This window comes from Physella acuta, unplaced genomic scaffold (genome assembly GCF_028476545.2).
Source record: "Physella acuta isolate Inbredline_101_S28 unplaced genomic scaffold, ASM2847654v3 ptg000454l, whole genome shotgun sequence".
NCBI lineage: Eukaryota > Metazoa > Mollusca > Gastropoda > Physidae > Physella > Physella acuta.
In genome coordinates this window covers 141,809-163,204 of record NW_026731973.1, presented here as the reverse complement: position 1 = coordinate 163,204, position 21,396 = coordinate 141,809, and the positions used below count along the sequence as shown (strand labels likewise).

Below are 21,396 nucleotides of genomic sequence, written 5' to 3'. Positions count from 1 at the left end.
AGTCGTTTAGAAAGATGGTGAAACGTTTATGATTGATGAGAAGAGGATCTTATTACTTATTCGACGTGGCTTTTTATTATTGAACGGGAAGAGCTCCCAGACATAAATTAGACTTTACCAGGGGTCTCCAAACATTTCACCCCGAGAGCCGGATTAACTATCAAATATCAGTTCCCCCCCTTCCCCCACCCAAGAACGTTTACAACCCCCCCCCCCCCCCAACCCAAGAACTTTACCATCCCCCCCCCCAAATATATACGCATGTTAAGTACCCCCACCCCTCTGGGGAAAAAAGTCTGGAAGAAACACTGTCGGGAGCGGACCACACATTTGAAGTCCAAGTTTGTTCTCAAATTATTATTCACGTATTTCAATCCTGAAAATTTTTGTTCACACAGGTATGTTGTTCCAAAAATTGAAAGGTACTTTGATGCAAAAGTTTTGCACCAAAGCTACTTTTCCAAATTGTTTTGAATTTTCTGGGCAAAGTTCCTCAGCCACCTCCAACAATCATTTATTTCCGTGGACAAAAAGATCGCGGGCCGGATGAGAGGACCTCGCGGGCCGCATCAGGCCCGCGGGCCGTAGTTTGGAGACCCCTGCTTTAGACCATCGCTATTCTAATAAGTACCCGTCTGTTACAGTAAATATATACACGGAAATGTGTTATCTAAATTATGCGACTTACTAGCCGTCAGTAAGGAGACGTAAGCATAGCAAAAAAATTTTTAATCAAAGTAACACAACAGTTGTCTATTGCTTTTTTTAAAGACCTATCCGACTTCATTTAAGTGATGACTACATTGATTCGGTATAAGCCCTGTGCAAAAAGCGGTTCATTTGTCGAGGTGTTATTAAACATGTGCAATGGAAAAAGCACACATATTGATGATTACGTAATAAGCGTTTGTTATGCATATCATCATTCATGAAAATCCATATTTTTCACATTATATAGTTTTTATATTATATATGGATTGTACTTTATATATACGGTAATTTATTTCTTTAGTATTTGCTTTGTATTTTCATATTTTGGTGTATGCTATAGGTTAACATGGCTAAATAACTAATAGGGTGGTGGCAGATTTTGTATTTAGATATGCTTTGATTTCTTTTATAATACATTAGCATGCATTTATTTTACTTGTAAAAGTCTATGCAGTGTTTTAAAATTCTGTGATTAGATAGAACTTATTATAAGAATAATAAAGTTTGCTATTTTTATCTACATATGTTGTCGATCCTTATTTATTGTGTTGGTTACAGCTAATAATTCACTCGTCTTATTAATACACTTACAAACTCAAAGAATGGAAAGAATATATTAAAAAATATTATTTTAATATATAAATATAGGCATATATATATATATATATATATATATATATATATATATATATATATATATATATATATATATATATATATATATAAATATATTTATAAGTTGTTTTAAAAGAAATAGGGGTCATCCTTTACCTCTCCCCCTCCGTCACACATTGTCACAAAAAGCCAGACCCCCCTATAATGACGTCACACCTCAGCCTACAACCCCCTCAAAATTGCAGTTGAATTTTTCTTAAAACATCGATATTTTTCCAAAATCCTGCCAGAACCTTGTCAACACAGAGTATTTTAATCAATTTCTATTACAATTTATCAAAACAGTTTTCTAAAAAGCGAAATAACGGCTAAAACTCATTTTCTAACATTGCTTTTTTATAATGAAAAAAATCTGACCCCCCCCCCCTTTCCCCTATCACACACCATCACAAAATTACGGACCCCCCTCCCCCCTATGAGTGTGACTTCATTTATGGACGACCCCATAATTGGTGTAGGTAATAGGTCAACTTCGTCCTTTCATTACCGCTCCCAAGCAGTTAAACACTATAGGTAGGTCTATTTAATAATTAATAGGCCTAGACTACATACAGAGTAAATCTTTACAAAATAAAAAAAATAATTAAGAAATTGTGATAGATCTATATATATTCTATTAGGCTCTGATGAAAAAAAGATAGTTCTATAAATAGCTCTCAGCTTACTACTATACAATATGAACGATATTTTAACATCTTGAAACATGCGTTTAATTTAGCCTATATTTTAATTAATAACCTATGTACCAATTTTGTTTTATGAATATGATAGTTAACTACCTAATATTTATGTACGTTGGACTAAGTACAAAGTAATCCTATGTACTACGTAGATCTAGATTCATTCTAGATACTAAGTAAGAATATGAAAGTGTTTATATAATATATTATAGTAAATTATATTTTTATTGAAGAGAGGGAAAAAAAACGAAATAAAAAAAAAAAATTAAAACAAATTATAATAATCTAATAAAAATTAGATCTAGATTTAGATCTAGTTTATTTCTGTAGAGCGTTTTGAAAACTATAAATCAAGATTAGGATTTAGGGAAAATCGAATAATAAAAAAATATTTGACATATAAAAATGGGTTTTCCCAAAATTACATTTACAGGAAATTTGTAAAATCAAAAGTGAAAGTAGCAAAACAACATAATTTAAGTCAAGACAATTGAAATCTATCCATGGCGTTTCTTGTTCGGGTTTCACCCTGTGCGGCATCTCATTGTGTCACCCCCATTCTACCCCCCTCCCGGTAAAAGCTATACAGTGTTCAAATTTACTACTAATGTTGCTTATCTATAGTAGGTTGTTAATACAGATGGGTGTAGCATTGTTTTCTCCATAGTTTGCATGTTACGTTATAATGTAGTTTTTCTCACTAAATCTAGAATTTACGCAATTATCAATTTAAACATAACCACTGAATAATAGACATCCATATTTAATCCATTAGGCACTAACTTTGGAGTTTTTAGTTCGTTTTGAACTAAATTAGTTAATTTAATATTTATTGTCAATCACTACCATGTCCAACACATCTCTCCATGACAACTCTTCTTAAGCTTGAAGCTAAAGAAAACCACAAATCAGGTTAGACTCCATGCACAAGAGTTCCTCACTAGTGATCACCAAATAGCGGTCACGTGGTTTTTAAAAAATAAAAATTAATTGGTTGTGATACGGACGCCGGTCTTATAAAAAAACAGCTCACAATATTTGATTTCTTTTTTCATAGACTGATAAAACTAATAATGCTTTACGTTCTCGCTCATTTCTGTACCTACACTGTTGATATTTTTTAAATTCTATTAATTTTAATGAAACCAACTTTTGAATTTAGCCTCCGTTCTCCAAACCAAATTTTAAAATGCTTTTGTGGCATATCTAACCCTGCCACTTATGGTTTGTTGTTATGACACGGAAATCCCGCCATTTTGCGCGTGGTAAACATTTTTAAATGTAATTAGTTGAAGGTCTCTGGAATTTGGCCGAAAAATCACCGGAAATCAGACGTCCGGTCCGGGCGCCATATTGTTGTTAGCAACCGACCACGCATCCAAGTTAGAGAGAAATACTATTATAATGTAAACCCCCTTTGTTGGAATCGTCATTATGTACTTTAAAATACTTTTTAACTCTAATTAATCATCCACTAAACTGGCTAAAACATATTTATTCAAGATATCTTGCAATTGTTTTTGTGTCACCCCCTTCATTGGTGTCACCCGGTTTTAGTCCGCATTCCCCGCCCCCGCCTTGCGACGCCTCTGAATCTATCCAACTTACATTTTAACAATACTTCTATTCAAAAGTGTTAAGATAACACAGAATACGTTCTAAATGTGTAGATTAACTGTTCTATTAATAAACACATTTTAAAATGTTTTCAATCATAACTACTACTAAAGCCAAATTAAATTGTTTTACAAAATTAGAGTTAATATATGAAAAATAAAATATTGTTAATAATCTCTGGATTTATGTAGATTGTGTCAGCAACTGAGAAATGGATGGATGATCCTTCAGAGCAAAACATGACATTTAAAGAGGCTGTGGCTATGATTACTGGAGCTAGTGTGACATTATTTGAACACATTGATATGATCACAGGTATAAGTTTTATTCCATTGAGTTATAATTCCTTGACCTAGGCTATTTATGTTATATGCTTTAAGCTCCATGAATTTTATACCAGAATTATGGATCAAGTTGTAGATGGTATACATTTAATGATTCGTGCAAAGTCATCATACATTATGAATAATAATTCTGCAGTAGTGATGCACTTTGAATTTAGATAAAGGTAGGGCACACATAAATTTGTTGTTTCTTAACTTTAATGAAGGTTTGCATGTGTGAATATGCCAATTTTATTCATGGGGAATGCTGGCCTCAAATAATTGTCCTAGTAATTCTATATAATGCATATATATATATATATATATATATATATATATATATATATATAATTATATATATATAATTATATATATAATTATATATGTAATTATATATATATATATATTTGTTTATATAATTGATAATGATTAAAGAGCTTAAAAGTTTAGTTTACAATATATTCCATCTTTTAAAATTATCCTAATAAAGTAACACATCTGTATTGTCACAACACTTAGTTACCAATAGCTGTGACACAAAAAGAAACAACTTTCATTTTGGTCAATATACACTCTCCCATTATTACTCATACTCCACCCTTCCTCCTACCAAGGCCACTTTTGTAAAGTTATTTTTCAACATATTTTAATGTTTATGAAATATTTACCAATATAAACCCATCACAAGCTTTTTGATTTTTTGAAAATGGAATTTTATATACCTTCCAAATTAAAAAAAACATTAAATACATAAAACACATTTTTTAAATAATCCGTTCACACAGGCCAACTACATCAACCTTTAGATCCAGATGGTGAATCAGTTGCACCAGAGACTATACCAATAAAACCAGCTCAGGGTGTACCATATTCTGCAGATGTTAAATCTATGGGTAAGTTCAATTCCTTAAAAGATTAAAAAAATAAAAATATTGATTATGTTCCATTTCAGATGAAGTTAATTTAAAGATAAGCTCAGAATGATGAAAAGCTGCAAGTGTATTAATACATTGAATTACATGCCCTCTTAAAAAATTACAATACCTTCAATTTCTTTCTTCATACATTCCAAAGATGTTTTTTAATCTATGCATCATGAAATATTATGATACCTACCACTTAGATTCTTTAATTTCCTTCTTCATACACTCTAAAGTTGTTTTATTCTGTGTATAATAAAATCTTATGTTTTGTTACGAAATAAAACGAAAACGGGACTATAAGTAACATAACAATATTAATAATGTTACTATTGCAAATTACGTTTATTTAAACTTTAAATTGCTCCAACCGAAAATTGTTCTCTTCACTTTTCTTCAGGAAATGTTGAAGAAGCCTTAACCAATCTTACAAACAGAATCGACCAGCTTGAATCCAAATTTTTATCTATACTTAATACAAAACAGTTGATCGAAGAGGAAATGTTGTGTTTCAAACAATCAAGAGAAAATTTTGAGTCTGAACTTGTGTTAAAAATTGAAACACTTGGGAAACTGTCGTGTGCCCAAGATGATAAAATAATTGACCTGATGAAGGAAATAAAAAATTTGAAAGAAAAGGAATCAGCTACAAATAAGCAGATAGAGAAACTTACTCATGACACAAAGGAAAATGAAAAAATATTTCTGAAGATTGATCAAGAGTTGCAGAGAAATGCAGATAAAATGGAAAATATTACTAAGGATGTTAAAAATCAATCTAAATTAATTACTACTTTACAAGAAGAACACCTAAAAAATGCTGAACACTCAGCTACCACCCTTAAAAGCATTGGATCTAAGGTAAACATAAATAAATAATGATTGTCTACTTCTGCAATTTCATTCTTAAATTATATAGGCCTACTTAACATTCCATTTTACATGTTAAAATAAATTTGTTTAAAAATTAAAATTTCTAATTATTGTTTAGTTTATCTTTTATTTATATAAAATGCTAAAAACAAATTTGGAAATTATGAATGTAATTACAAATATTTTAAAATTGTTATTCTTCTTATAAAACACAATTGACATTTATTCTAGCAAAAAATATGTAGTAAACAATTCATTTCTTTTAAATAAATAAAATAATTAAAATTATATAGTAATTTTTCTGTTGAGGTGTAATTTTATAAACTAGGGAACTTTAACTTTGTACATATAATTGTCCATACATTTTATGTAATGTTTTTATTATACTTGGTTTTGTAATAGATTGAAATAATTGTGAGGTCAAGGGAACTCACTCTTCTGTATTAGTTATATTTATAATATTGTTATCTTGAGTGATGTCCCTTGTGTACTTCCTTCCGCCCTCTCTGGGTCTTACCATCATGGCGTCTGTACATAATAAAGGCTGTTATATACAACCACAGGCTTCTGTCGTCAATCTATTATAACTGGCGACGAAGGATAAACATCTACTAGAAAGAGCACCTACTTACGCAAAAAAGAGGTTTGCTAGAGCTTATTAGCTAATTATTTCTAGAATTATGGCGCTGTATGGCCAAATAAAAGAATTTGATGCGAATGATGAAATCATTCAAGATTACCTAGAGAGGTTAAGCTTTTACCTAGAAGCTAACGACGTGACGATAGAAGCCAAAAAGAGAGCTGTTTTGTTAACAGTCATAGGGCCTCAACAATTTAGGCTACTAAAGGACTTATGCGCACCAGCTAGTCCAGATACCAAGAGCTTTAACGAGCTGAGCAAATTGCTAACAGACCACCATGCGCCTACCCCATCAAAGTTTTTATGTAGAGCTAGATTTGACAGTAGGACTCGTCAACCAAACGAGTCAATAACAGAATATGTTGCTGCTTTACGTCATTTAAGTAGATTTTGTGAATTCGGCGATACGCTGTCTGACAGACTATGTGAAAAGTTTGTGACAGGTGTAAACAGCCCTGATATTCAAAGAAAGTTGCTGCTCGAGTCAGATCTAAAATTGGAAAAAGCAATACAACTTGCAATGTCATTCCAGCAGTCATCAGATGCGGTGAGATCTTTAGCACCTTCAGAGATCCATGCAGTAAACAGCAGGTTAGTCAATAAACATCAACCCCATCAGAGCATTCCAACTTATGCTAAACAGCCTGCTCGTTCAAATCCTAGATCTAAATCTAGTAATAATTATCAAAAATGTCATCGATGCAAAGGTCCCCATGCATCTCATCGGTGCAAGTTCAAGTCTGCAACTTGTTATAAGTGCGGTAAGCAAGGTCACATTGCTAAGGCCTGCTTTGCAAAGTCTTCGTCTGTTGCTAAATCTAGCCAGTCAAGACAGTACCGCAACCAAAAGCAGCACTATGTTAACTCTCACCAAGACTACCTAACCCAACCAATGAACCACTCTACCTGTGAAAATTCTCAAACTGATTCGCAGCCGGATTTCAGCCTGTTCTCTGTGAAATCAATGAGTCATGCTCCCATCAATGTACAAGTTAATATCAACGGTAAGAGCATCAGCTTCCAACTTGACACTGGAGCATCTCTAACAGTCATAACAAAGAAAGATTTTGACGCTGTCACAGGAGGATCAGTGTCTCTACAGCCGTGTCACAAGTGTCTAACAACATACACTGGTGACAATGTTCCGGTAATAGGAGAGTGTATGGTTCATGTAAGTTATAATGGTCAAAGTGTTAAACTTCCTCTTCTTGTGGTTGAAGGAAATGGACCGCCATTACTAGGTAGGAACTGGTTAAGTGATCTTAAGTTAAATTGGGAGAGTATTTGTTCATTGAAGAATGTAAAAGAATCTAGTCTTACTTCACTAGATAAAGTAATATCTGAAAATAAATGTGTTTTTGGTAATCATGGATTACTAAATGATAGAACAGTGAAGTTAAGCATTAAAGACACAAATCCAAGATACTGCAAAGCTAGAGTTCCACCTTATGCAATGAGGAATAAAATTGAAAATGAGCTAAGTAGATTGGAATCTAATGGCATTATAAAGAAGGTAGACTATTCCGATTGGGCGACACCCATTGTGCCAGTGTTAAAGAAGGATGGTTCTATAAGAATTTGTGGAGATTATAAAACTACACTGAATAAGCAAATAGAGCTAAATAGGTACCCTATACCTAACATTGAGGAAATTTCTTTGAATTTGGCAGGAGGAGACAAATTCACTGAATTAGACTTTAGTCATGCTTACACTCAACTAGAACTGCATCCAGATTCAAAAGTCTATACGACAATAAACACACATAAAGGACTCTACCAATATGAAAGACTATGTTTTGGCATATCATCTAGCCCTGGAATTTTCCAAGCGGTCATGGACAGTATTTTTAAGGATATGCCAAATGTTTGTGTGTACTTTGACAATGTGTACATAACTGGTAAGAATGACACTGAACATCTTAAAACACTAGATAAAGTCTTGAAAATTGTTGGTGGAAAAGGTTTAAAGATAAACAAAGATAAATGTCAATTCATGCTGACAGAAATTAGTTTTCTTGGTTATATATTAAGCAAACAAGGCATCAGACCTCAACCTGAGAAAACAAAAGCCATTAAAGAAGCACCCAAACCTGAAAATACCCAACAACTAAGAGCTTTTTTGGGCTTGATAAATTACTATGCAAAGTTCATAGGAAATCTGTCTGGTAAACTATCACCACTGTACAAGCTGCTACAGAAAAATGCAACTTGGCACTGGGGTAAACAACAAGAAGCTGCTTTTAACACAGCAAAAGAGGCTTTGTCTGCTGACACCTTACTAACTCACTATGACCCAGGGAAAAGACTTATATTAACATGTGATGCTTCACCAGATGGTGTAGGAGCAGTCTTGTCCCACATGGATGAGAAGGGTGACAGACCCATTGCTTTTGCCAGTAGATCTTTGAACCAGGCTGAGAAAAATTATTCTCAGTTAGATAGGGAAGGCTTAGGCATCATTTTTGGTGTTAAGAAATTTCATAAGTTCCTGTTTGGTAGGAAGTTCACCATCTTTACAGATCATAAACCATTGCTAGGTTTATTTGGAGAAAACAAAACCCTACCTGAGCATGCCTCACCAAGAATTCAAAGATGGGCTATCACACTAACTGCATACAATTATGAATTGAAATACAAACCTGGATCTGAGAATAGTGCAGATAGTCTTAGTAGATTACCTTTAAAAAACCAAAGCCTGAGCTATGTACCAGAAGATGTATTTGTTCTCTTCACAATCATGGATAACTCCAATATAAATGTGAATGATATTAAGAGAGAAACACAAAAAGATGAGTGCTTAATAAAAGTATATGAGTACTGTAAGAATGGTTGGCCTGAAGAGTCTGTGAATGATGACTTAAGGCCATATTAAATAAGAAATAAAAACCTTTGTGAAGATAATATAAAAGATGGAGAAAATGCAGTCCATTATCAGTCAGAGTTGCCTAAACAAAGTATTTGTAATTTAATAAATGATTATGGTGATATGGCAATTTCAAATGTTTTAAAGAGAATACATTAGTAAGAAGGAATGTGATCATCAAACAACTTTGCTAACATCATTAGCACTTACAGAAACTAAAAGGGTAACATCAAAAGAAAAGAAAAAGGATTTTTGCCATTTAATACACCCACTTCAAATACTGGATCACAGTTGCAAAGTGATATTGTCCAGGATATTACTTTTAAACAGTATTTTTGGTTACCAAAAAGCACTATCAGATTACATGAGGAAATTGATCAATCAAAGAAATCTATGCCAGTTAAGGATCTGAATAATAGCATAATACTTTCAGATGCCAATTAAAAAAGTAAATCATGACAAACATTCATTGAAAGAGAATTTGGTGTTAATAAGAATGTGTATCTAAGAAATTATGGGAGAAAGGAAAAATGGATACCAGGTCAAATTGTTCAAGGTACAGGACCTGTGTCTTATAAAGTTAAAAATAACTTGTGCAGATAATAAGTGTGAATCTGTCAATCCCACCAAATCTGAACAGTTCACACCAACTCAGTTGTTCCACAACCAAGTTCTGTTGATATGAGTGAACCAAGTTGTCTGGAGTCAGAAAATGTAAATTCTGGAGTTAATGATTTAAATCCTAGACCTCCTGAGATAGAGAATCCAGATGGTCAGAATCTTGAGTCACCAAATCAAAAGCCACTGAGAAGGTCAAGCAGGACAATCAAAGTCCCAAATAAGTTAGACCTATGATTCTAAAGGTCAAAAGGACTTTGACATTATTGTTTTGTATTTTGATTATGTTGTAGCATATTGTGCATTGTTTGTAAGGATGTAATCTACCATAGTGTTCATGTTACAATATAATTGGTGATTTTAGGATACTATCAATTGTTCTATTGAGAGATGTGTTATTGTGTTCTAAGGGTAAAGGGATGTAATAGATTGAAATAATTGTGAGGTCAAGGGAACTCACTCTTCTGTATTAGTTATATTTATAATATTGTTATCTTGAGTGATGTCCCTTGTGTACTTCCTTCCGCCCTCTCTGGGTCTTACCATCATGGCGTCTGTACATAATAAAGGCTGTTATATACAACCACAGGCTTCTGTCGTCAATCTATTATAGGTTTCAATTTTTTTTCCAACATTGTGAATCCTAGTATGGTGTGATGTGCAAAATACTGCAGAAAAGATTAGCACCAGTTGAAAAACTTATGCTAAATGCTAATCAGACCACAGTGAAAAATGAACCGAATTTACAAATGGTAAGTTCTGTCATATCACCTTTCCTAATCTACCCTGCTTTCTTACATGCCAATATCTAAGCCTCTGAAAATAGTGTAAATGTTGTCACTATATATCCGTGAAAGTGTTTATAAATTCTGTAAATTAATTCCTAGGTTGAATCGTCTGACAAGTCTTTAAATGTTCGATTGGATAAAACCTGTGAGTACGGTTTTAATTACTCATAATAGATGTAGCTCAGATTATTTTATAATTTTTTGTGTGTTTTTGTGTAATAATAATCATTTTATAACTCTAAATATTTTCAGTTTTTATTTAAAATTCGGCAATATCATAAAATATGCAACCATTTTTTGTACTATATCTTCTTGAGTTTTGAGTTCAACGGATTAGATCTATTTGTCATAAGAATGTATATTTAATTGATATTTAAACTAATCGATAATTTTCATTTTCAAGGGCCAAGACAGCTTAAACATTATGAGATCGGTTTCAAAGCACTCAATGGAAAATTTGAATGTCGTTTGAACGATTTACGGCCTGCACTAATTTCTTTCGAACATGTTGATTGTTATATAGACAATGTAATAATGAAGCCATGGGCTACGTTTACTATTCCTGTCGAGGGCATATACACAATGGGAACAGGACATTTCCCCCCTGTCAATTACCCCCCGGATATTTCCCCCCCGACATTACCCCCCAGAGTAATTACCCCCCCTGTCAATTACCCCCCTGTCAATTACCCCCCGCCCAGTAGGACATTACCCCCCCCCCCCCCTGGACAGGGTTAGAGTTAGGGTTAGGGCTGGGTTTAGGGTTAGGTTTAGGTTTAGGGCTAGGGCTAGGGTTAGGGCTAGGGTTAGGCTTAGTGTTAGGTTTTAGGGCTAGGGTTAGGGTTAGGGTTAGGATTAGGATTTGGGTTAGGGCTAGGGCTAGGGCTAGGGTTAGGGTTAGGGTTAAGATTAGGGCTAGGGCTAGGGCTAGGGTTAGGGTTAGGGTTAGGGTTAGGGTTAAGATTAGGGTTAGGGCTAGGGTTAAAGTTAGAGCTAGTGTTAGGGTTAGGGTTGTGTCTAGCTTTGATTTTGGCTTTGTGTGAAGTTTTAGGCTAAGGTGGATGCTTAGGTTTTGGTCTTTTTCTTAAGGTTTGGATTAAAGTAGTATATAGGTATAAAATTCTAGTTAGAGTTAGGATTTTAACTTGAGAAGGGGGGGTAATTTCCCGGGGGGGGGTAATTGACAGGGGGGTAATTGCCCCGGGGGGTAAATACGGGGGGGAAATGTCCGGGGGGGGGGAATATCCAGGGGGGTAATGTCCTGTAGCCATACACAATAGCTCTAGCCTTGAAAACAACAGGGGACACAAATGTACCTGTATTATGTTTTGTAGAGCACTGTCAAGATGGAGACAATTGTCCAAGCGAATTATGTGCCGTCGAGTGTACAGAGAAAGACAGTTCCTCCTCAAAAACATGGACTTTTTGGTTGAAAGCTGGAGATCTGATCACAGTTAGTGGACAGCAAATAGGCCGCTTATTTGCTCAAGCCGAATGTACAATTTTCTCATGTTTTCTTAATTGTGTTTTATAATGTATTATCTATCTAATATCAGTTTTTAACCACTATTCTAAAACATTCACGTTAATTGCAGATATTTTAATTGAAGGAAAGCTTTTCTAGTGGAGATAAAGTGATGGGTGTAATGTTCCACACACATAAATGCTTAAATACCTTAGATTTACATTGTATGAGCGGGTGGATCGGGGAGGGGGAGAGTGGAGGGTTCGGATCGCTCATACTGTCTTAACAATGGGTTCTTTAAGTTAAATACGTTCTTATAGCTAAAATAGTTTAAGTCAGATTGACACCAACCAATAAAATGGTAGGGAGTGTGGGGCTGTGACGTAACGTATTACATATTACAGCATGCATGTCGTATACAATAAAGTAGGGAGATGAAAAACTGCAAAAACGGCCTAAATATTAATTATATATTCGGCAACTTTACAATACTTCATTTTACTCTTAAACATACACTTTTAAAAAAGATGTAAAATGATTATATGACAAATAATCCTCCAGCCTTTTTAGATGAGCTTTATGTCTTTAAGTACATTGAACTTTTTATTTTGTCGGAATACATTTTAAATTATATTATTATTAGTTTTTAACTAATTTAACTTAACATCAGCTAAATCACCACAGCTTTTATCTAGTGATGTTGAAATTGTAGATACCGTAACGCCTACATTTGATTTAAAGAGCGCCTTACAGTGAATTTTATATGAGCTACTTTAATCAACGACTTAACCAAACCATTGTTATTAACAAGGACACTAAACTCCTGAGTTGTACTACAGCATGTGTAGTGATAGTAATGTCACTTCTGTACCTAACCATCTATGCAACCCATATTCCTCCGCCCCCGCTATGTTAAGTAGGCCTATGTGATTGAAATTAACGAAGGCAAAGGTATGATTATAAATTTTACAACATTCTTATGTGATCGTTTATATAAAAGACTAGCAAACCTCATACCTACGCTAAAAAAACACACACGCGCGCGCACACACACACTCACACACACACAGTAAGAGAACCTCAGTGAGAGAGCCTGGGCTAATTATTTTTTAAGAAGAAAGTAGAACTTCATATGATAATAATAGTGCAATATTCCTCATAGCTTTGATTTATTGAAATAATTTATTCAGAAGCTGCTTTGCTTAGATATGATTTTTGTGAGTTTTTTTAAAATGTCGTTTTACATTGCATTTTATTGTGTTTAAAAATACAAATAAGCATAAACTGTTCTTGCTTATAATTAGCCGACACTAAAAGATGTAAACGCCATTTAGCATATCCGGTTCTTTAAAATATTTCTTTTTTACATAACATTTTATTAAATATCAGAGAAATAAAAATACACGTAGAATTGTGAGATTTAACATACATTTGGGATCAGCGTGGCCAGACCGGTAAAGCTAATGGCAGCTAAACTGAAAAGTTCTGAGTTCGAACTTTTAGGTCGATGAAGCTCAATAGCTGAGGACAGCAATGCTTCAAGGAGAGACAAGGGGGGTCATCCATAAATGACGTCACGCTTTTTTTTCGACGAATTTTACCTCACCCCCCCCCTAGACTCCTTCACACATCGTCACAAAAACTAGACCCCCCTAAAATGACGTCACACCTCAGCCTACAACCCCCCCTCCCTCCTCAAAATTGCAGTTGAGTTTTTCTTCAAACATCGATATTTTTCCGAAATCTTGTCAGAAGTCTGTTAACATAGAGTATTTTGATCAATTCCTATTACAATTTATTTAAACCCGTTTCATAAAACGCGAAATAACCGCTAATTTTTTTTTCTAAGATTACTTTTTGTTAATGCAAAAATGTGACGTCCTATTATCTGAACCCCCCCTCCCCCTAATCATACACCGTCGCAAAATACGGACCCCCCTCCCCCCTACGAGTGTGACGTCATTTATGGACGACCCCCCAACTCGAAAGTCAAACAACTTGTAGTTTGACCTTGGCTGGACAACAACTATGGAAGCAAATCTATAAACAAAATCAACCTAACCCGTAATAATTGTGTTGGAGGAAATTGCTGTCAACATTAGATTTAAGAAACAAATTAGAAGAAAACCTAGATTTTATGATTGAAGTTTTATTTTTAAATTGCGTTTTTAATATGGGGAAACATACTTTTCTTAATAATATTTTGAAATATTTAGTTAAAATTAGACATACAGCTCAGAAGCTCGCCTTTTTCCCAACTAAATCGGCCTGATCTTAATCTCTGTAGACGTAGCAGACGCGTAGTAATTGGTCGTGGTGACCCAGGTCAGTCCTGTAGCGTAGGCGGTGCTTCCCCAGAGGCCGTTGAGGTTGGAACTGTGACAGCCCGCGTACCACCACGCACCGTGGTAAACCTCCGCGCAGTTGCTGGCGTGGCTGTCGTTGTCCTTGTCAAACGTGCTGAACTTCTGGTTGTTGTGTGTTTGAGCCAGAGCATCCCCGGCGTTTCCTGAATAACCGCTGACCTTTAACCTGTAACCTTCCGGTTCTCCGTACAATTGAAACCTTGCGTATCTCGCGAAGTAGTCGATGGTGTTGTGTTTAAAATCGACCCGCATCTCGTATCGCCTGAGTGACGTCAGACGGTGAATGTTCTCGTTGCCGAGGTAAAATTCACCTACACCCACATCACCGAAGCCGTACTTGTATTCCTCCCAACCTCGGTAGAAATCTGTTTGTCCGTTGGTTCGTCGCTGTATCACCGTCCACCCTCCCCCGTCCGTCTGCGTGTCACACATCACCTCTAGTCCGCTTGACAGGATGACTACTGGCCTGGGCGAGGAACTGACCACATCCACGCACGTGGTTGGTGCAGGTGGACAGGAAAGTTCTAGAAATGCTTGCTCGGCTGTGTTTTTGTTGACATTGCCTGCAGAAAGTTTTAAGAAATCATTGTCATTGTAAAATTGCAACATTCAAAGTACACAATAAAAAATATTTACTATTGGTATTTTAATTGATTTTCTTCTATTGTATATATTTTCAAGTTATTTTTAAGCATGAAATATATCTAAAACTGCCATTAAATTTAGGAAAATTTTAGGACAGCATAAATTAAAGAGATGATTGGCGATAAAAAAGAATGAATACAATGAATATTCTTATTTACAGTGTCAGCAACGGTATAAAAAAATACCAAATGACTGTAAAAAGTAGAGTAAATTTCCCACTTTAAACCTGACTGTCCATGGGGCAAGTGAAGTAGAGTCTATCTGTTTCTGTGTACTCGGCATATGAAGAGATGTTATAGTTAGCACCATGCCAGCACCTTTACTTTCTCTATTGTGTGCTAGGTACCCATCACAGCTGGGTAGACTAAGTGGCTCTTACTATATTTTTAACCTGGATTCGAACTCGAGACTTTCCGGTTAGACGCTAGGCTACGAACAACGGCCATAAGGCTATCTAATGAAAAAATCTAAATACACAACACATTTTTTTTAAATGTAAAAATATATGAAGAACAAATCAACTGAAGTAAACTATTTTTTGACCAAAAATATTACACACAAATAAATCTGGTGAAAAAACTCCAGCCACGACACAACAAGTAGGAAAATAAACATCTGTGTATGTCATTTACCAAAACGCCTGGGAGTATAATGTATGCATTCGACAAAAATCAATAAAAAAATATGTAATCAAGGCATCAGACATACATACCAATGGACTGGGCTGAACAGATTGTTTGAAAAACTGCGACTAGGCAGATAACGAAACAAAATTGGATGAACATTTTAACTTGAATAACTGAATAATTCAATGACTGTAGAAATGGTTATTGATCTAGTAATTTCTCGAGCCAAATTTATAGGTAAAATCAGATCCGGATATTGCCTGCAACCCAAATTGTACCGGATATGCACTTAAAGGTTGACGTTTACTACATGCTATATATATTTTTGTAAGCAAATAAACGCCTGCCACGTGTGCATAATAAAAACGTGTTTTTTTTTTTATTGACAAAAAAGAAAAGTTATCAAGATGTACAAAATATGCACGTAAATGTTGACTTCTTTTTTTAATTTTTTTTACATCAATGTACCTTTTCGAACCTTATTGTACACGAGAGTCGACCTGTTTCAGTGAACTTGGCATATAAAGAGACAGTGTGGTAAGCACCATGCCCAGTCGCCTCTACTTTACATAACGTGAGTCAGGGATTCGAGCTCAAGACTTTTTGGTTAGCAGTCGAATGCTCCACCATACGACTACGCCACCTCATAAGAACATCAAGAATTTTTTTTTTTATTTATAGGAAAAAACATACAATCAAAAAAATGTTAAGTGATATTGTGTTTACACTTTTAGTTAAACAGGCAGGAAATGGTGGCTAAGTCAGATCAATGTTGAATATATATTAAGAGATGGGTATCAAATAAATGACTACTTTAAGAAAAAAGATTCTCTGTGGAGGTTAGGCATGGGGGGGGGGGGGGGGGTAAGCATTCGAGCATAACTCTAGGGGGTATATCTGTTTTGTTTGGTGGGGGTGTTGGACGTGGTTGGAGAAGTTTTTTGTATTGCCTCCCCCTCCCTTCTTCCCCCCCCCCCCCACTCCCGGATAGATGCCTGGAAGAAAAACTAGTATAGTTTCCTTTTATTTTATTTTCTTTATTTTCAAATTCTACTTACACATATCAACCTAGGAGCAGAAATATATTTTCACAATTTCTCCTGAATTACAGCACATACTTGAGAACTCCTGCAAAACAAAATACGGACATGGTCGGCTAGATTGATACGATAATTTTACATGTCGGCATGTTAAGATGAACTCGGTTTCCTCATCTGAACAAGGTTATCTCTCCTTAAATCAGCTGTCCTGTGTTTTACGTGTTTATTTATGTACAATGCCCACAGGTTATTTTTTTTCTGTTATTTTTATCCAGCAACTAAGAGCCACGTAAACCAGGATACTGTGTAGAACAATCTACAGGTGTGAGGGTCAGCGGGTTAAGACACGTCATCAGTTTGGATATGTTGAGATTGGAAGGATGAGGGAGGGGTTGGAGGCATTATGTTTTATGTAGAAACTGGTGTATGGGTGTGTGGCTGAAGCAGAGGCGTAGCGAAGGGGGGGGGGGCGGGGGGGGGGGCACATCTCCCCGGGCGCCAACCTTTGTGGGCGTCAAAATGGGTTGGAAAAATAAATTGAAAGTTGAGGGGATGCAAATCGAAAGTTTGACGGGAGGGGGGGGGGGTGAAAATCTAAATCTTGAGGGGGGTGCAAATAGAAAGTTTGTCCCCGGGCGTCGGGAAGTGTCGCTACGCCTCTGGGCTGGAGTTGTCTTTAGAGCGGTTAGGTCAAATCTTGATTTGTGTGATTAGAGGGGTGAGGTGGGTTGAGACTGGTGCGGTGGGGGTGGGTGGGTTGGCGTGCGACTGGTGCGGTGCGGGTGGATGGGTTGGTGGTGCGTGATTTTGTGAGAATAAGACTTAAGTAGCTCCGCTCAACAGCTCTCATCTTATTGGGCACATTGCTTGGTTGACAGATTCGATTGATTGAAGATGCTCAAGTCGGTTTGACTTTAGATGGTCTGTGTTATTCTTCACAGATTTACTCAATGTGAAGTTAATTAAACCAAATACTGTTTCAATAGTTGTAAACTTTTAGATAAAAGAATAATGGGACATTTACAGTGGTATAAGGAAAGAGCTTAGTAAATGGAAGATTCAAAGGTCCAATAAATACATATTTATTTATGCAAAGGTTTTCGATCTATAGTCTATTGATATTATTAAACTGTAGAAAAATAAACTAAAGAATTTTCAATGATAATATATTTATAACATAAATAGTAAATACGACATAAAAAAACATATGAGTTTTGCTTAAATTATTTATTTTTTAAAATTTTTAACAAATTTCTTAAACTTTGTTAATTATTACGCCCCTTATAATGTTCATAAATAAAGTTAAATCAGTTTTACGATTAAAACGTTCCAAAAGTTACAAAGCATATAAGTAAATCATTTTATTAATTAGGAAATTATAAAAAGACAAATGCACACATAGGCCTACATAAATTGATCTGTCGGAAAGGGGGGGGGGGTAATGACCAGATGTGGGTGGGTAGGGGTGGGTAACTTCTCACACCCAGGTAAAACATGTCACATTTCAGATACAAATTAAGATTTCGTCTTAGATATGTCCTTTTCTAATTTAGATTTTAATTAGTTAAAAAATGATGCAATTCTATTTTATTTTTGTATTAGATAAGGAGTTTGCTGTTTGTTTACAAGATTCCGTAACACAATTTCTTACATTATTTATAGTTTTTTTTTTCTTTTACGATAGAGTGGGGGAGGGGTTGGGGACATTATGTTATGTTTAAAAACTGGTGTGTGTATGTGTGTGGCTGAACTCGTCATTAGAATGGTTACTTTGTACTTTTCTCCTATTACGGTGAGAAAAGTTATAATACTCTTGAGTGATACTATACCGATATTTTATTCTTGCATACTCTTGTTTTGTATAGGGTTGTTGCCCACTCGAAGTGTGAAAGTAAGGACAAGGGTTTTCTGTTTTATGACTCTGATGCTTATTATATAAATTTGTGTAATGAACCGTGATATTGAGGCAGTAGCGTAGTGACCCTTCCCGGAGCCTGGGACAAACTTTCAATTTGGCGCCCCCCTCGCGAACAACCTTCCAATTTTTATTTGTACCCCCACTCCCCCCCCCCCCCTCTCAAACTTTCCATTTGCATCCGCCCCCCATATATTGTTTTATTTTTATAATGCAAAACTGCAGTTACAATAAGATTTTAATCTGTTTTTCCAACCCCATTTGGCGTCCCTTAAGGTCGGCGCCCGGGGACTCATGTACCCCCCCCCCCGCTACGCTTCTGTATTGAGGTTCGGCAGGTGATGTGTAAGTTAATTTAGATTAACGTGATGTTGCTGTTTGAGCTCTTTAATTTTTCTTAAAACATTTGGTAAAAAAAATATGGCCGATTCTAGTCGGAATAAGATACGCATGCGATACGCATGCGCAATGGAGAGAAACTACGACTTAGCGGCGATGTTTTTGGATGGTACTGCGCATGCGTGTGTTTACAACCGCAGAACCCTAATACCAACCCTAATCCTATCCTTAACCCTATCCCTAATCCTATCCCTAACCCTAACCCTAACCCTAGCCCTAATCATATCCCTAATCCTAGCCCTAATCCTATCCCTAACCCTATCCCTAATCCTACCCCTAACCCTCATTCTAGCCCTAACCCTAGCCATAGGTCACTGCGCATGCGCAGAACTATCTTTTGCCGAAAAATCTTATTCCGAGTAGACACTTCAATAATAAGTAACATTCAGGACATAAAGCAAAGTGGAGCAACAATCCGAAACAAAGTTTGCATAAATAATAACATTAAAATATAAACAAGACACAATAACCAGGCTACAAACCATTGTAAAATCAAAATTATATCAGCGCCATAATAGCGGACTACTTAACTAAAAACCACAACAATCCTAAAAGGAACACAAAAAGCGACATTCGCCTTCTTAGTTACAAATAATTATAATAACAGATAAACACACTCCAGCCGCTCACATACACGCCCCTTAAAGCTTGCGGTCACCGCAAGCTAAATAACTTGAAAAAAATCAGCCCACAGGGCATAATCATAAATGTTACAAAAATACAAAAACTTTGCACAATCACAATTTTGCAAAAGAACTTGCAAAAAAATCAGCCCGCAGGGCACAATCATACATTTTACAAAAAACAAAATTTTGCAAAAAAATCAGCCCACAGGGCACAATCATAAATGTTACAAAAAACAAAATTCTGCAAACAAATCAGACGATGTGGCTGTAGCAGCCGGCGGTACAACTTTGACCGGCCTTGGGGAGGGCGGTTGAGCCTTGGGAGGCACATATCTCCTAATCTGTGTACTGGCCACCCGGCGGGTGCCAGAAGGGCCATCTTTCTTTTTAATGGCGTAACCCCCGCCGGTGATCGGAGGTAATTCGACAACGACATAAACTGTCGGGCCGTCCAGGTCTGCCATTTTGCGTCTGCCAAGTGGGGGTTGTCTCAGAAGGACCAGGTCGCCTATGGCCAGTTCAGCTACAGGTGCCTTTTTGACCTGTTTGTCCTTCTTGCTTGACTCTGTCTGGGGGCATGCCCCAGCACCACCACCCGGTGCCTTAATTAAGGATGGGTTAGGTGGAACCATTGCCTCTAGTTCCTCAGATTGGTCCACCTTTACACTGGTTATGCTGGCGCGTAGGCAGGATGTTGGGCCTGATACCACTGACGGATCTGGGTGAAAAGGTTGGTCTAATGGCTGTACCACCTTGTCGTCCTTCATTCTGGAGTCTCCTTCCGTCGCCTGAATGGTTGGTACACCCTTGGCAGGCACCAGAGTCCTTTCGCGGGGGCGGAGGACCTTGTCCCCTCGCCATACCTTCGGTGTCACTTGATTCCCTTTGGGCACATATTTCTTTGCCCTATGGCAATGACGGGCGAGGTGACCCCTCTGGTGACAGTTAAAGCAGCCCTTTGATTGGACCTCCGTGCGCTTGCGAGATGCTTGGCGCACATTGGAAAATTTGGGGTCCCGCGTAAAGTGCTTCAGCAGAGCAGCAAGCTGCTCTGTGAGCCTGTTGACTTTGTCCTCCAGCTTGGACCTGAACGAACATTTTTCAATGGGCCTGGCATTTATTGCTGCCACGTAGGCAGGTTCAGCAAGAGGGTCCTCGTCTCCAGACCATCGAATGGCCGCATCACGTATGGCCAGGAAGGGGATCTTGGGGTCCCGGAAAATCAGCTCGTGCAGATGGCGTCTGACTGGCCTGGCTCAGGTTTTCCACAAACTGGTCTCGAAGAAACCCTGCATCAGTCTGTGGGACCTGCAGGGCACTCTGCCTCGTAACCAGGGTCTTGAAGGCCCTGTGCAGTCGGTGCGAGTAGGCCCTCACCGACTCGTGTTGGCCCTGTACAACCATCTGAAACTGGGCCATGAGCTGCGGTACTCTCCTCTTCTCGCCGTACACCTCTCTGAGGAGCCTGAGGGTGGCTTCTGGGTCGTGCTGCAGGTCATCACCCCTGCAGCTCAGCTCCTCTCTCACCGCTTCCCCCAGGTACTGCCAGAGGAGGTCCATCCTCTCTTCTACTGAGAGGTTTCCCCTGGCCCTCCAGAGGGACTGT

The 21,396-nt window shown here is 36.9% G+C and overlaps 2 protein-coding genes across 2 annotated transcripts; one reads left to right on the top strand and one right to left on the bottom strand.

Moving 5' to 3' along the window:
* Positions 1–860: 860 nt before the first annotated feature.
* Positions 861–10,879, top strand: LOC131943383 (uncharacterized). Its single transcript, XM_059303481.1, has 6 exons — positions 861–896; positions 3,875–3,998; positions 4,792–4,899; positions 5,327–5,787; positions 10,568–10,672; positions 10,808–10,879. Exons 1-6 carry the CDS (start codon positions 861–863, stop codon positions 10,877–10,879), a joined length of 906 nt encoding a protein of 301 aa, XP_059159464.1.
* A 3,478-nt stretch (positions 10,880–14,357) lies between these two features.
* On the bottom strand, positions 14,358–15,988 carry LOC131943399 (ficolin-1-like). The gene is made up of 2 exons (XM_059303498.1): positions 15,897–15,988; positions 14,358–15,102 (listed from the first exon to the last, which is right to left on the bottom strand). The coding sequence occupies exons 1-2, from the start codon at positions 15,967–15,969 to the stop codon at positions 14,432–14,434; spliced, it is 744 nt and encodes a 247-aa protein (XP_059159481.1). The 5' UTR covers positions 15,970–15,988; the 3' UTR covers positions 14,358–14,431.
* Positions 15,989–21,396: the final 5,408 nt, after the last annotated feature.